This window comes from Salmo trutta, unplaced genomic scaffold (assembly GCF_901001165.1).
Source record: "Salmo trutta unplaced genomic scaffold, fSalTru1.1, whole genome shotgun sequence".
Taxonomy (NCBI): Eukaryota; Metazoa; Chordata; class Actinopteri; order Salmoniformes; family Salmonidae; genus Salmo; species Salmo trutta.
This window is the reverse complement of record NW_021823104.1, coordinates 2,122,506-2,135,005: the sequence shown is the minus strand read 5'-3', so window position 1 is coordinate 2,135,005 and position 12,500 is coordinate 2,122,506. Positions and strand designations below refer to the sequence as shown.

Below are 12,500 nucleotides of genomic sequence, written 5' to 3'. Positions count from 1 at the left end.
TTCATAACATAACACTTCATAACACTTCATAACATAACACTTCATAACATAACACTTCATAACATAACACTTCATAACACATCATAACATAACACTTCATAACATTCATAACATAACACTTCATAACATAACACTTCATAACACAACACTTCATAACACAACACTTCATAACACAACACTTCATAACATAACACTTCATAACACAACACTTCATAACACAACACTTCATAACATAACACTTCATAACATAACACTTCATAACATTCATAACATAACACTTCATAACACAACACTTCATAACATAACACGTCATAACACAACACTTCATAACATAACACTTCATAACACAACACTTCATAACATAACACGTCATAACATATCATACCACATCATGACATTTTTACATTTTACATTTTAGTCATTTAGCAGACGCTCTTATCGAAAGCGACTTACAGTAGTGAATGCATAAATATTTTTTTTTTGTACTGGCCCCCCGTGGGAGTCGAACCCACAACCCTGGCGTTGCAAACACCATGCTTTACCAACTGAGCTACAGGGAAGGCCATGAGACATCATAAGACATCATAACACATAACAGATCATAATCTGGGGAGCAGAAGGTTGTGTGTCTGTCTGGGGGGATTGGGAGCAGAGCAGAAGGTTGTGTGTCTGTCTGGGGGGATTGGGAGCAGAGCAGAAGGTTGTGTGTCTGTCTGGGGGTATTGGGAGCAGAGCAGAAGGTTGTGTGTCTGTCTGGGGGGATTGAGAGCAGAGCAGAAGGCCGTGTGTCTGTCTGGGGGGATTGGGAGCAGAGCAGAAGGTTGTGTGTCTGTCTGGGGGAGCAGAGCAGAAGGTTGTGTGTCTGTCTGGGGGAGCAGAGCAGAAGGTTGTGTGTCTGTCTGGGGGAGCAGAGCAGAAGGTTGTGTGTCTGTCTGGGGGGAGCAGAGCAGAAGGTTGTGTGTCTGTCTGGGGGGATTGAGAGCAGAGCAGAAGGTCGTGTGTCTGTCTGGGGGAGCAGAGCAGAAGGTTGTGTGTCTGTCTGGGGGAGCAGAGCAGAAGGTTGTGTGTCTGTCTGGGGGAGCAGAGCAGAAGGTTGTGTGTCTGTCTGGGGGGAGCAGAGCAGAAGGTTGTGTGTCTGGGGGAGCAGAGCAGAAGGTTGTGTGTCTGTCTGGGGGGATTGAGAGCAGAGCAGAAGGTCGTGTGTCTGTCTGGGGGGATTGAGAGCAGAGCAGAAGGTTGTGTGTCTGTCTGGGGGGATTGGGAGCAGAGCAGAAGGTTGTGTGTCTGTCTGGGGGGATTGGGAGCAAGGCAGAAGGTTGTGTGTCTGGGGGAGCAGAGCAGAAGGTTGTGTGTCTGTCTGGTTGATTGGGAGCAGAGCAGAAGGTTGTGTGTCTGGGGGGATTGGGAGCAGAGCAGAAGGTTGTGTGTCTGTCTGAGGGGATTGAGAGCAGAGCAGAAGGTTGTGTGTCTGTCTGGGGGAGCAGAGCAGAAGGTTGTGTGTCTGTCTGGGGGGATTGGGAGCAGAGCAGAAGGTTGTGTGTCTGTCTGGGGGAGCAGAGCAGAAGGTTGTGTGTCTGTCTGGGGGAGCAGAGCAGAAGGTTGTGTGTCTGTCTGGGGGGATTGAGAGCAGAGCAGAAAGTCGTGTGTCTGTCTGGGGGGATTGGGAGCAGAGCAGAAGGTTGTGTGTCTGTCTGGGGGAGCAGAGCAGAAAGTTGTGTGTCTGTCTGGGGGGAGCAGAGCAGAAGGTTGTGTGTCTGTCTGGGGGAGCAGAGCAGAAGGTTGTGTGTCTGTCTGGGGGGATTGGGAGCAGAGCAGAATGTTGTGTGTCTGTCTGGGGGGATTGAGAGCAGAGCAGAAGGTCGTGTGTCTGTCTGGGGGGATTGAGAGCAGAGCAGAAGGTTGTGTGTCTGTCTGGGGGGATTGGGAGCAGTGCAGAAGGTTGTGTGTCTGTCTGGGGGGATTGAGAGCAGAGCAGAAGGTTGTGTGTCTGTCTGGGGGGATTGGGAGCAGTGCAGAAGGTTGTGTGTCTGTCTGGGGGAGCAGAGCAGAAGGTCGTGTGTGTGCAGCTCTTACGGTGTGTATGGTATTACCCAGGGAGGATAGAGTTCCAGTGACTGGGCCGATACGGACCTCCCCCTCTGTTTCTCTCTGTCCTTTCCTCTGTCTCTCTCTCTCACTCCGTCCATCAGCCTGTTTTAGTCTCTCCGCTGTTCTCTGTCTCCGTCTCTCTCAGGACCTGGACAAGCCAGCCGGTATGACAGGCCGGATGAAGGGAGGAGGAGGAATAGGGGGAGGAGAGGAGGAGAGGAGTCAGGCCCCCGCCAGTAGACCATATCCCCCAGGACTACAGCCCGGAGGTCTGTCTGTCTGTCTGTCTGTCTGTCTGTCTGTCCTGTCTGTCTGTCCCCCAATTCTTTGTCTGTCTGTCTGTCTGTCTGTCTGTCTGTCTGTCTGTCTGTCTGTCTGTCTGTCTGTCTGTCTGTCTGTCTGTCTGCCTGTCTGCCTGCCTGCCTGCCTGCCTGCCTGCCTGCCTGCCTGCCTGTCTGCCTGTCTGTCTGTCTGTCTGTCTGTCTGTCTGCCAAACCATGTGAAGTAGATAATAAACAAAGTAAAATAAACAATAAAAACACTCACAGAAGTTCCCAAAATAATAAATACATTTCAAATGTCATTTTATGTGCAAATAGTTAAAGTACCAAAAGGGAAAATAAATAAACATAAATATGGGTTGTATTTACAATGGTGTTTGTTCTTCACTGGTTGCCCTTTTCTTGTGGCAACAGGTCACACATCTTGCTGCTGTGATGCCACACTGTGGTATTTCACCCAGTAGATATGGGAGTTTATCAAAATTGGGTTTGTTTTTTAATTCTTTGTGGATCTGTGTAATCTGAGGGAAATATGTGTCTCTAATATGGTCATACATTTGGCAGGAGGTTAGGAAGTGCAGCTCAGTTTCCACCTCATTTTTGTGGGCAGTGTTGCACATAGCCTGTCTTCTCTTGAAAGCCAGGTCTGCCTACGGCGGCCTTTCTCAATAGCAAGGCTATGCTCACTGAGTCTGTACATAGTCAAAGCTTTCCTTAGGTTTGGGTCAGTCACAGTGGTCAGGTATTCTGCCACTGTGTACTCTCTGTTTAGGGACAAATGGCATTCTAGTTTGCTCTGTTTTTTTGTTAATTCTTTCCAATGTGTCAAGTAATTATCTTTTTGTTTTCTCATGATTTGGTTGGGTCTGTTTGTGTTGCTGTCCTGGGGCTCTGTGGGGTCTGTTTGTGTTGCTGTCCTGGGCCTGTGGGGTCTGTTTGTGTTGCTGTCCTGGGGCTCTGTGGGGTCTGTTTGTGTTGCTGTCCTGGGCCTGTGGGGTCTGTTTGTGTTACTGTCCTGGGGCTCTGTGGGGTCTGTTTGTGTTGCTGTCCTGGGGCTCTGTGGGGTCTGTTTGTGTTGTTGCCCTGGGGCTCTGTGGGGTCTAGTTGTGTTGCTGTCCTGGGGCTCTGTGGGGTGTGTTTGTGTTGCTGACCTGGGGCTCTGTGGGGTCTGTTTGTGTTTGTGAACAGAGCCCCAGGACCAGCTTGCTTAGGGGACTCTTCTCCAGGTTCATCTCTCTGTAGGTGATGGCTTTGTTTTTTGTTGTTGTTTTTCATTAACCTTTATAACCCATAGATTGGAAAGCAGCTGCTGTCATCCCCCTCTTCAAAGGAGGTGACACTCTTGACCCAAATTGCTACAGACCTATATCCATACTACCCTGCCTTTCTAAGGTCTTCGAAAGCCAAGTCAACAAACAGATTACCGACTATTTCGAATCTCACCGCACCCTCTCCGCTATGCAATCTGGTTTCAGAGCTGGTCATGGGTGCACCTCAGCCACGCTCAAGGTCCTAAACAACATCGTAACCGCCATCGATAAGAAACATTACTGTGCTGCCGTATTCATTGACCTGGCCAAAGCTTTTGACTCTGTTAATCACCACATCCTCATCGGCAGACTCAGTAGCCTTGGTTTCTCAAACGATTGCCTCGCCTGGTTCACCAACTACTTCTCTGACAGAGTTCAGTGTGTCAAATCGGAGGGCCTACTGTCTGGACCTCTGGCAGTCTCTATGGGGGTACCACAGGGTTCAATTCTTGGGCCAACTCTTTTCTCTGTATACATCAATGATGTCGCTCTTGCTGCTGGTGATTCTCTGATCCACCTCTACGCAGACGACACCATCCTGTATACTTCTGGCCCTTCTTTGGACACTGTGTTAACAACCCTCCAGACGAGCTTTAATGCCATTCAACTCTCCTTCCGTGGTCTCCAACTGCTCCTAAACAGAAGTAAAACTAAATGCATGCTCTTCAACCGATCGCTGCCTGCACCTGCCCGCCCATCCAGCATAACTTCTCTGGACGGTTCTAACTTAGAATTTGTGGACAACTACAAATACCTAGGTGTCTGGTTAGACTGTCAAACATCTCCAATCCAAAGTGAAATCTAGAATTGGCTTCCTATTTCGCAACAAAGCATCCTTCACTCATACTGCCAAACATACCCTCGTAAAACTGACCATCCTACCAATCCTCGACTTCGGCGATGTCATTTACAAAATAGCCTCCAATACCCTACTCAACAAGCTGGATGCAGTCTATCACAGTGCCATCCGTTTTGTCACCAAAGCCCCATATACAACCCACCACTGCGACCTGTATGCTCTCGTTGGCTGGCCTTCGCTTCATAATCGTCGCCAAACACATTGGCTCCAGGTCATCTACAAGACCCTGCTAGGTAAAGTCCCCCCTTATCTCCGCTCACTGGTCACCATAGCAGCACCCACCTGTAGCACGCGCTCCAGCTGGTATATCTCTCTGGTCACCATAGCAGCACCCACCTGTAGCACGCGCTCCAGCTGGTATATCTCTCTGGTCACCCCTAAAGCCAACTCCTCCTTTGGTCGTCTCTCCTTCCAGTTCTCTGCTGCCAATGACTGGAACGAACTACAAAAATCTATGAAACTGGAAACACTTATCTCCCTCACTAGCTTTAAGCACCAGCTATCAGAGCCGCTCCCAGATCACTGCACCTGTACATAGCCCATCTATAATTTAGCCCAAACAACTACCTCTTCCCCTACTGTATTTATTTATTTGATTTATTTTGCTCCTTTGCACCATATTATTTATATTTTAACTTTGAACTTTCTTCAAACTACAAATCTACCATTCCAGTGTTTTTCTTGCTATACTTTATTTACTTTGCCACCATGGCATTTTTTGCCTTTACCTCCCTTATCTCACATCATTTGCTCACATTGTATATAGTCTTATTTTTTTTCTACTGCATCATTGATTGTATGTTGTTTTATTCCATGTGTAACTCTGTGTTGTTGTATGTTGTCGAACTGCTTTGCTTTATCTTGGCCAGGTCGCAATTGTAAATGAGAACTTGTTCGCAACTTGCCGACCTGGTTAAATAAAGGTGAAATAAATAAAATACATTTAAAAAACTAGGCAAGTCAGCTAAGAACAAATTCTTATTTACAGTGACGGCCTACCAAAAGGCCTCCTGTGGGGACGGGGGCCTGGGATTAAACATTAAAAAATAAATACAATATAAATATAGGACAAAACACACATCACAACAAGAGAGACAACACAACACTACATACAGAGAGACCTAAGACAACAACACAGCATGGCAGCAACACAGCATGGTAGCAACACAACATGACAACAACATGGCAGCAACACAACATGAAAACAACATGGTAGCAACACAACATGACAACACAGCATGGTAGCAACACAACATGACAACAACATGGTAGCAACACAACATGACAACAACATGGCAGCAACACAACATGGTAGCAACACAACATGACAACACAGCATGGTAGAAACACAACATGGTAGCAACACAACATGACAACAACATGGTAGCAACACAACATGACAACAACATGGTAGCAACACAACATGACAACAACATGGCAGCAACACAACATGGTAGCAACACAACATGACAACACAGCATGGTAGAAACACAACATGGTAGCAGCACAACATGGCAGCAACACAACATGACAACAACATGGTAGCAACACAACATGACAACAACATGGTAGCAACACAACTTGACAACAACATGGTAGCAACACAACATGACAACACAACATGGTAGCAACACAACATGACAACACAACATGGTAGAAACACAACATGACAACAACATGGTAGCAACACAACATGACAACAACATGGTAGCAACACAACATGACAACACAACATGGTAGCAACACAACATGACAACACAACATGGTAGCAACACAACATGACAACACAACATGGTAGCAGCACAACATGACAACACAGCATGGTAGCAACACAACATGACAACTTCATGGTAGAAACACAACATAGGCCTCTCTCTCTCTCTCTCTCTCTGTGTCCCTGTTTAAACCAGGCCTCTCTATCTGATCTCATACATAATAAACCCCTATTGGAAGTGTTTTCAGTGATATCTAATTGTTCAGGGGTTGGTTTTATGTTCAGCTGTTAGGATTTTCTTTTTTGTGAGATGAAGTTTCCGTTCAGAAAGTCCTGGCGCTTTGCCCTATACCCTAAACTCTGTTTTCATCTCAAAGCTGTGCCCTAAATCTGTCCTCTGTACCCTAACCCAACATCCTAAACCCTAAGCCTGTCTGCTGCCCAGCTGTATCCTAACCCTGTCTCCTGTCTGTCTGCTGCCCAGCTGTATCCTAACCCTGTCTCCTGTCTGTCTGCTGCCCAGCTGTATCCTATCCCTGTCTCCTGTCTGTCTGCTGCCCAGCTGTATCCTAACCCTGTCTCCTGTCTGTCTGTCTGTCTGTCTGCTGCCCAGCTGTATCCTAACCCTGTCTCCTGTCTGTCTGCTGCCCAGCTGTATCCTAACCCTGTCTCCTGTCTGTCTGTCTGCTGCCCAGCTGTATCCTAACCCTGTCTCCTGTCTGTCTGCTGCCCAGCTGTATCCTAACCCTGTCTCCTGTCTGTCTGTCTGCTGCCCAGCTGTATCCTAACCCTGTCTCCTGTCTGTCTGCTGCCCAGCTGTATCCTAACCCTGTCTCCTGTCTGTCTGCTGCCCAGCTGTATCCTAACCCTGTCTCCTGTCTGTCTGATGCCCAGCTGTATCCTAACCCTGTCTCCTGTCTGTCTGATGCCCAGCTGTATCCTAACCCTGTCTCCTGTCTGTCTGATGCCCAGCTGTATCCTAACCCTGTCTCCTGTCTGTCTGTCTGCTGCCCAGCTGTATCCTAACCCTGTCTCCTGTCTGTCTGCTGCCCAGCTGTACCCTAACCCTGTCTCCTGTCTGTCTGCTGTCCAGCTGTATCCTAACCCTGTCTCCTGTCTGTCTGCTGCCCAGCTGTATCCTAACCCTGTCTCCTGTCTGTCTGCTGCCCAGCTGTGCCAGTGCTTCCAGTGATGGGAGGGATGATACCTCCTATACCCACAATGCCAAGCCCCTCGCACCATCAGTACCACCAGCAGTACCAGGCTCCTGCCTCACCCCCTGCTGCCCACCACCCCTACCACACCCAGCCTCCCCCTCCTGCTTCACCCCCTGCTGCCTACCACCCCTACCACACCCAGCTTCCCCCTCCTGCTTCACCCCCTGCTGCCCACCACCCCTACCAAACCCAGCCTCCCCCTCCTGCTTCACCCCCTGCTGCCCCTCCCCTTGCCATGCCCCCCCTCCATGGGATGCCCCTCATGCCTTCCATGCCAGGCCTACCTCTGATGCCAGGTGTGATGCCAGGTATGGGCGTGGCACACATGCTTGGCCACGGTGTGTTAGTGTGTTTATCATCTTAGCATGCAGTGTTACTGCACCCTACCCTGCACCCTGCCCTGTACTCTACCCTCACTCTACCCTGCACCCTACCCTGTACCCTGCCCTCACCCTACCCTGGACCCTGCCCTGGACCCTGCCCTGTACCCTGGCCTGCACCCTACCCTGTACCCTGCCCTGCACCCTCCCCTGTACCCTACCCTGCACCCTACCCTGGACCCTGCCCTCTACCCTACCCTGTACCCTACCCTGCATCCTGCCCTTGCCCTACCCTGTACCTTACCCTGTACCCTACCCTGTTCCCTACCCTCTACCCTACCCTGTACCCTGCCCTGAACCCTACCCTGTACCCTACCAACTCATACAATAACCCTATACCCTACCAAGTCATACACTAACCCTCACCCAACCCTGCACCCTACCCTGTACCCTACCAAGTCATACACTAACCCTGTACCCTACCCTGTACCCTACCGAGTCAGACACTAACCCTGTACCCTACCCTATACCCTACCCTGTACCCTACCCTGTACCCTACCAAGTCATACACTAACCCTGTACCCTGCCCTGTACCCTGCCCTGTACCCTACCAAGTCATACACTAACCCTGTACCCTACCGAGTCAGACACTAACCCTGTACCCTACCGAGTTGGACACAAACCCTGTACCCTGCCCTGTACACTACCAAGTCATACACTAACCCTCTACCCTACCCAGTACCCTGCCCTGTACCCTACCAAGTCATACGCTAACCATGAACCCTACCCTACCCTGTACCCTGCTGAGTCATACACTAACCCTGCACCCTACCCTGTATGCTACCAAGTCAGACACTAACCCTGTACCCTACCGAGTCAGACACTAACCCTGTACCCTACCGAGTCCCACACTAACCCTGTACCCTACCCTATACCCTACCCTGTACCCTACCCTGTACCCTACCCCAGACCCTACCCTGTACCCTACCGAGTCAGACACTAACCCTGTACCCTACCTTGTACCCTACCAAGTCAGACACTAACCCTGTACCCTACCAAGTCAGACACTAACCCTGTACCCTACCAAGTCAGACACTAACCCTGTACCCTACCTTGTACCCTACTGGGTCAGACACTAACCCTATACCCTACCAAGTCAGACACTAACCCTGTACCTTACCAAGTCAGACACTAACCCTGCACCCTACCCTCTACCCTACTGGGTCAGACACTAACCCTGTACCCTACCCTGTACCCTACTAAGTCAGACACTAACCCTGTACCCTACCGGGTCAGACACTAACCCTGGACCCTACCCTGTACCCCATTGAGTCAGACACTAACCCTGTTCCCTACCGGGTCAGACACTAACCCTGTACCCTACCCTGTACCCTACCCTCTACCCTACCGTGTACCCTACCGTGTACCCTGCCCTGTGTGTGTTTATCTGGTTGTTTCAAGTTGTGTTGAAACTGTCTGTCTGTCTGTTTCTCCAGGTTCTCCAGAACCTGTCTGTCTGTTTCTCCAGGTTCTCCAGAAACTGTCTGTCTGTCTCTTTCTCCAGGTTCTCCAGAAACTGTCTGTCTGTCTGTTTCTCCAGGTTCTCCAGAACCTGTCTGTCTGTCTGTTTCTCCAGGTTCTCCAGAACCTGTCTGTCTGTTTCTCCAGGTTCTCCAGAAACTGTCTGTCTGTCTGTTTCTCCAGGTTCTCCAGAAACTGTCTGTCTGTCTGTTTCTCCAGGTTCTCCAGAACCTGTCTGTCTGTCTGTTTCTCCAGGTTCTCCAGAACCTGTCTGTCTGTCTGTTTCTCCAGGTTCTCCAGAAACTGTCTGTCTGTCTGTTTCTCCAGGTTCTCCAGAAACTGTCTGTCTGTCTGTTTCTCCAGGTTCTCCAGAAACTGTCTGTCTGTCTGTTTCTCCAGGTTCTCCAGAACCTGTCTGTCTGTCTGTTTCTCCAGGTTCTCCAGAAACTGTCTGTCTGTCTGTTTCTCCAGGTTCTCCAGAAACTGTCTGTCTGTCTGTTTCTCCAGGTTCTCCAGAAACTGTCTGTCTGTCTGTTTCTCCGGGTTCTCCAGAAACTGTCTGTCTGTCTGTCTGTTTCTCCAGGTTCTCCAGAACAGACAGGGATGGCTCAGCAGCAACAGACTATTATCAACCAGCAAGCCATCATACTGGTTTGTCTCATTATACTATACTGAACAAAAACACGTAAACATGTTGGTTCCCATGTTTCATGAGCTGAAATAAAAGATCCCAGAAATTTTCCATACGCACAAAAAGCTTATTTCTCCCAAATTTTGTGCAGAAATTTGATTACATTCCTGTTAGTGAGCATTTCTCCTTTACCAAGATAATCCATCCACCTGACAGGTGTGGCATGTCAAGAAGCTGATTAAACAGCATGATCATTACACAGGTGCACCTTGTGCTGGGGACAATAAAAGGCCACTCTAAAAATGTACAGTTTTGTCACACAACACAATGCCACAGATGTCTCTAGTTTTGAGGGAGCGTGCAATTGGCATGCTGACTGCAGGAATGTCCAACAGAGGTGTTGCCCAAAATGTGACTGTTCATTTCTCTACCATAAGCCGCCTCCAATGACATTTCAGAGAATTTAGCAGTACGTCCAACCGCAGACCACGTGTAACCACGCCAACCCAGACCACGTGTAACCACGCCAACCCAGGACCTCCATATCCGACTTCTTCACCTGCGGGATTGTCTGAGGAGGGGGGGTGCTGAGGATTATTTCTGTCTGTAATAAAACCTGTTTTCTAGGGAAAAACTCATTCTGATTGGCAAGACTTGGCTCCCCAAATGGTTGGGCCTATGCCCTCCCAGGGTCACCCATGGCTGTGCACCTGCCCAGTCATGTGAAATCCATAGATTAGGGCCTAATTAATTAATTTCAATTGTCTGATTTCCTTCTATGAACTGTAATTCAGTAAAATATTTATATTTTTGTTCAGTTTTCAAAATCAAATCAAATGTTATTTGTCACAAGCGTCGAATACAACAGGTGTAGGTTCTTACAGTGAAATGCTTACTGAAGAAAGTATTTTTTCAAAAATAAACTGTAGTGAAAGAAAAAAAAGGTTTTTTTTTTAAATAATAAGAACAAATAAATATTAATACAAAAATATATATATTTAAAAACAATAATAATAATAATTATGGAGCAATAATAAAGTAACAGTAGCAAGGCGATATAAAGGGGGTACAGAGTCAATGTGCGGGGGACCGGGACAATGCAAATAGTCTGGGTAGCCATTTGATCAACTGTTCAGGAGTCTTATGGCTCGAGGGTAGAAGCTGTTAAGAAGCTTTTTGGACCTAGACTTGGTTGCTCCGGTATCGCTTGCTGTGTGCTAGCAGAGAGAACAGTCTATGACAAGGGTGGCTGGAGCCCTTGGCAATTTTTTGGGCCTTCCTCTGACACCGCCTGGTATAGAGGTCCTGGATGGCAGGAAACTTGGCCCCAGTGATGTACTGGGCCCTACACATTACCCTCTGTAGTGCCTTGCAGTCGGAGGCCGAGCAGTTGCCATACCAGGCTGCTCTCGATGGTGCAGCTGTAGAACTTCTTGAGGATCTGAGGACCCATGCCAAATCTTTTCAGTCTCCTGAGGGGAATAGGCATTGTTGTGCCCTCTTCACCACTGTCTTGATGTGTTTGGACCATGATAGTTCGTTGGTGATGTGGACACCAAGGAACTTGAAGCTCTCAACCTGCTCCACTACAGCCCCGTCGATGAGAATGGGGGCGTGCTCAGTCCTCCTTTTCCTGTAGTCCACAATCATCTCCTTTGTCTTGATCACGTTGAGGGAGAGGTTTATATCCTGGCACCACACGGCCAGGTCTCTGACCTCCTCCCTATAGACTGTCTCATCCTTGTCGGTGATCAGGCCAACCACTGTCATGTCATCTGCAAACTTAATGATGGTGTTCGAGTCGTGCCTGGCCATGCAGTCGTGGGTGAACAGGGAGTACAGGAGGGGACTGAGCATGCACCCCTGTGGAGCTCCAGTGTTGAGGATCAGTGTGGCTGATGTGTTGTTACCTACCCTTACCACCTGGGGGCGGCCCGTCAGGAAGTCCAGGATCCAGTTGCAGAGGGAGGTGTTTAGTCCCAGGGTCCTTAGCTTAGTGGTGAACTTTGTGGGTACTATGGTGTTGAACGCTGAGCTGTAGTCAATGAATAACATTCTCACATAGGTGTTCCTTTTGTCCAGGTGGGAAAGGGCAGTGTGGAGTGGCAATAGAGATTGTATCATCTGTCGATCTGTTGGGGCGGTATGCGAATTGGAGTGGGTCTAGGGTTTCTGGGATAATGGTGTTGATGTGAGCCATGACCAGCCTTTCAAAGCACTTCATGGCTACAGACCTGAGTGCTATGGGTCGGTAGTCATTTAGGCAGGTTACCTTAGTGTTCTTGGGCACAGGGACTATGGTGGTCTGCTTGAAACATGTTGTTGTTACAGACTCGGTCAGGGACAGGTTGAAAATGTCAGTGAAGACATTGGTCAGTGCATGCTCGGGGTACACGTCCTGGTAATCCGTCTGGCCCTGCGGCCTTGTGAATGTTGACCTGTTTCAAGGTCTCACTCACATCGGCTATGGAGAGCGTGATCGCATAGTCATCCAGAACAGCTGATGCTCTCATGCATGGTTCAGTGTTGCTTGCCTCGAAGCGAGCTTAGAAGTTATTT

At 48.8% G+C, this 12,500-nt stretch overlaps 1 protein-coding gene across 1 annotated transcript in view; it reads left to right on the top strand.

Annotated features, from left to right (window-relative positions):
* Positions 1-12,500, top strand: part of myo15aa (myosin XVAa) — a 197,368-nt gene that overhangs the window by 112,747 nt on the left and 72,121 nt on the right. The window contains exons 33-34 of the mRNA XM_029747703.1: positions 2,234-2,357; positions 9,894-9,961. Of these exons, the coding sequence (XP_029603563.1) occupies positions 2,234-2,357; positions 9,894-9,961 (192 nt within the window). The remainder of the gene's footprint in view (positions 1-2,233; positions 2,358-9,893; positions 9,962-12,500) is intronic.